General features: G+C 45.6%; 1 protein-coding gene across 2 annotated transcripts; it reads right to left on the bottom strand.

Moving 5' to 3' along the window:
• Nucleotides 1-888: 888 nt before the first annotated feature.
• LOC117821753 lies at nt 889-2,682 on the bottom strand. 2 transcript variants are annotated; one of them, XM_034696241.1, is made up of 2 exons: nt 1,831-2,682; nt 889-1,692 (listed from the first exon to the last, which is right to left on the bottom strand). In XM_034696241.1, exons 1-2 carry the CDS (start codon nt 2,461-2,463, stop codon nt 964-966), a joined length of 1,362 nt encoding a protein of 453 aa, XP_034552132.1. In that variant the 5' UTR covers nt 2,464-2,682; the 3' UTR covers nt 889-963. The 2 variants fall into 2 exon arrangements, with proteins under 2 accessions (XP_034552132.1, XP_034552131.1); XM_034696240.1 differs by having other exon boundaries at nt 889-1,701; nt 1,840-2,681.
• Between the last annotated feature and the right edge of the window lie 279 nt (nt 2,683-2,961).

Raw genomic sequence — 2,961 nt, 5'->3', positions numbered from 1 at the left:
TCATGCATGAGTCGGTTCTCTCCAGCTACTCCGGCTTCCTCCCAGAGTCCAAAAACATGCACTCCAGGTTAATTAGTTACACTAAATTGCCCTTAGGTGTGAGTGTGTGTGAATGGTTGTCTGTCTTTCCATGTTTTCCCTGTGATTGGTTGGCGACCTGTCCAGGGTGTAACCTGCCTTGCGCCCAAAGTCAGCTGGGATATGCTCCAGCCCCCCGTGACCCAAAACGGGATACGTGGTCAAGATAATGGATGGGTGGTCTACAAACACAGTTGCACACCAACAAGGCTAATAAATCAAAATAAGTAATGAGTGTTACTGTATCAGTGAAATATCAAGATGAATGGAACACCTGCATCAACACATTATATAAGAAGGTTCAAGGTTCAAGGGCCTGAAATCAAACCCTGATATTTGAACTGTCACAAATATGAGCAGTTTAGTGTCCTGAGGAAGAAGCAGGATCGCTTTAAGAAAACTGCTGTGAAACCAACGCTGTCTGCTGTTTGACCTCTGGAGCCAGATTTAGTTTTTGACCATTTGATTTTTGCATTTAGTCATCAAAGACTTGTTGATAATCAGTTACTAAAGATTATATCTATTAATATTACTTAAGGTTATTATTTATTACCAGGGCTGCAGGTTGCAAGGAACCACTCTGTAAGTTAGTTTTAAATGTAGGCCTGATTCTTTTCTTTTTGAAACACAAAGAGTTGACTTGTATTGGGTGTTAAGAGTTACTAGCCCTTTGAGAAGAACACAGACCCATAAGCTGATGTGAGTTGGACCTTGACATTTAGCTGCCATACAACATAAATCCTTGACTTCAATGATGCATTTAAACACATTTTATTGCAACACATTCACAACAACTACAACAACTTAATGCTGGCAAAAGCCAAATTTTATTTTGCAGTGAGCCACAGCTGTTGATGCTTGGGCTTATTGTCTTTGTTCTTTGTTCTATTTATTTTTCTTGAAAGGTTTACAGAACCAAGAGATGATTCTGTTCCTCTTGGTTTCCTCTGTATGGACCTTCTCTCTGGTTCCTGCCTGCTGCTCCTGAGCATGCAGCTCCAGCTGGGTCAGCTCTCTGCCTGGTTCTGTCGTTTCCCTCTTGATGGGAATGTTGAGGCTGTATGGGGTCTCGTCTCCTGGCTTTGTGTCCGGCGCAAAACTCACAGATGGCTTGAGATAGTTCATGATCTCTGAAGATATGAGACTGCAGGCTGACAAAGCAGCCTGAGCGTCCTCCATGAGGTCATCTCTCTTCAGGCGGGCGTTCGGCAAAACATCTCTCAGTCTGGCTTTGATTGGCCGATGCAGTTTCCGGCTAATTTTGACCTCTTCTTTCGGGTCTTTGAGGCGGTTGAGGTGTTCAAGAAAGATTCGGTTCTTCTCGTACTTCTTAGCCTCCTTTTGGAGCAACATGTGGATGTGCTCAACCATCTCATCATCAAAGTCCTGGCTCCTCTGGCTCCTCGGTGTGCAGAAGTTTGGGGGTTTAAAGAGCTTCAACAGGACTTGTTTGATAGTGGATTGCTCCACCACAGCTCTGTTGGTTTGCAGATTTTGTTCTGCAGTATCATCCGCAGTTTTCTCCTCCTTGTCAGAATTAACCACAAAGTCCTTTTCATCCCCAGACTCAATGTCCTGGATGGACTGAACAGGCTCAATAAGAGGTTTCTGGTTCTCCAGGATCTCCTTGTCAGATGTTTTTGGGACAGTGACCACAGCAGGGACAGAAAGGCTGGAAACGTCTTCCACAGGGGAAGTGTTGAAGCTGTCGCAGCTCTGAGCCTCAGCTCTCTGCATGTTGGAGTCCGTGATCTCAAGGATCTCCTCGTCAGAAGTTTTTGGGAACGCTCTCTGGAAGACCTTCATGCGTCTTATCCAGGGTCCATACTGCTCCAACATTTCCTCCTTGATGTTCTCAGGAAGAAACTGGGAGAACAGTAGGCCGTCTTCATCAAAGGGTATCTGTGGGGGAATCCACACATCTTCAGACTGGTCCTTGTAGATTTGAAGGACAGACTCAATGATTTGGTCCGGGACGAAGCTCAGGAGGGCCGGGTCTTTGTTCACCACTAGCTTCCTTATCCTGTTCGTTGTCCCAAACCTCTCCATGACGCTGCAGACGAGAAGCGGGACAGCTTTCCAAACCTCACAGGAAGGAGGAGGGAGGTCTTCGTCCACAGAGACACCAGGGTCTTTCCTCAGGGTCTCCAGAGTTGTTGCACTCAAGTGGAGACAGTGTGTCAGCAGTTGTTGTTGGTCTAGATGAGCACTACTGTATCTTTCCAGAGGGTGCAGCTTCAGTAGCAGCTGGACCAGCAGATCCTCAACCAGGTCAGTGCTGACAGTGACCACAGCAGGGACAGAAAGGCTGGAAACGTCTTCCACAGGGGAAGCGTTGATGCTGTCGCCGGTTTGAGCCTCAGCTCTCTGCATGTTGGAGTTCATGATCTCAACAAAGTGGATTCCAGTGAAAGTTTGCAAGAAGCAAAAGTTCAAACACAATCGAACACAACGAGCAGACACGATCAAACAGTGACTTGCTTGTAGAGAGGGTTTGTGTGAAATGAGACATTTGAAATGTTCTCCTGAAACAGTGTTGGTACTGTGACATCACAGTTACATTATTATGGAATGTGATGATGTCACAGTTGCATTGAATTCAGGCAGCAGCCCTGTCCACTTTGCCTCTGTTTGTCTCTTTAGGTCTTTTCATGTATATCTTAATGGCACTCCCAAAGCAAAGCTTGTCTCCTAAGTGATGAAAACATTACCTGTATACCACACAATAGGTCTCTGTCCAGGATTTGAACCCTAAACTATATCACTGAAAGCACGCAGGTCCTGCCACCTCACCACAGGCCTGCCTGGCAGTGCATATCTAACTGAGATTTAGGTGTTTTCATTGAAACATTTTTAAAAGCACGTTAGACAGTGTGAAAAAAA

This window comes from Notolabrus celidotus, chromosome 11 (assembly GCF_009762535.1).
Source record: "Notolabrus celidotus isolate fNotCel1 chromosome 11, fNotCel1.pri, whole genome shotgun sequence".
In the NCBI taxonomy this organism is placed as follows: domain Eukaryota; kingdom Metazoa; phylum Chordata; class Actinopteri; order Labriformes; family Labridae; genus Notolabrus; species Notolabrus celidotus.
This window is presented reverse-complemented; position numbering and strand designations above follow the sequence as displayed.

Bases quoted from the DNA above. Each gene is read 5' to 3' on its own strand.
- LOC117821753 (XM_034696241.1), bottom strand. From the start codon at position 2,463: ATGAACTCCAACATGCAGAGAGCTGAGGCTCAAACCGGCGACAGCATC. The intron at 1,693-1,830 runs ATCACGGACTCC...GAGATCCTGGAG, and splicing joins CTGACGAGGAGATCCTTGAG to AACCAGAAACCTCTTATTGA.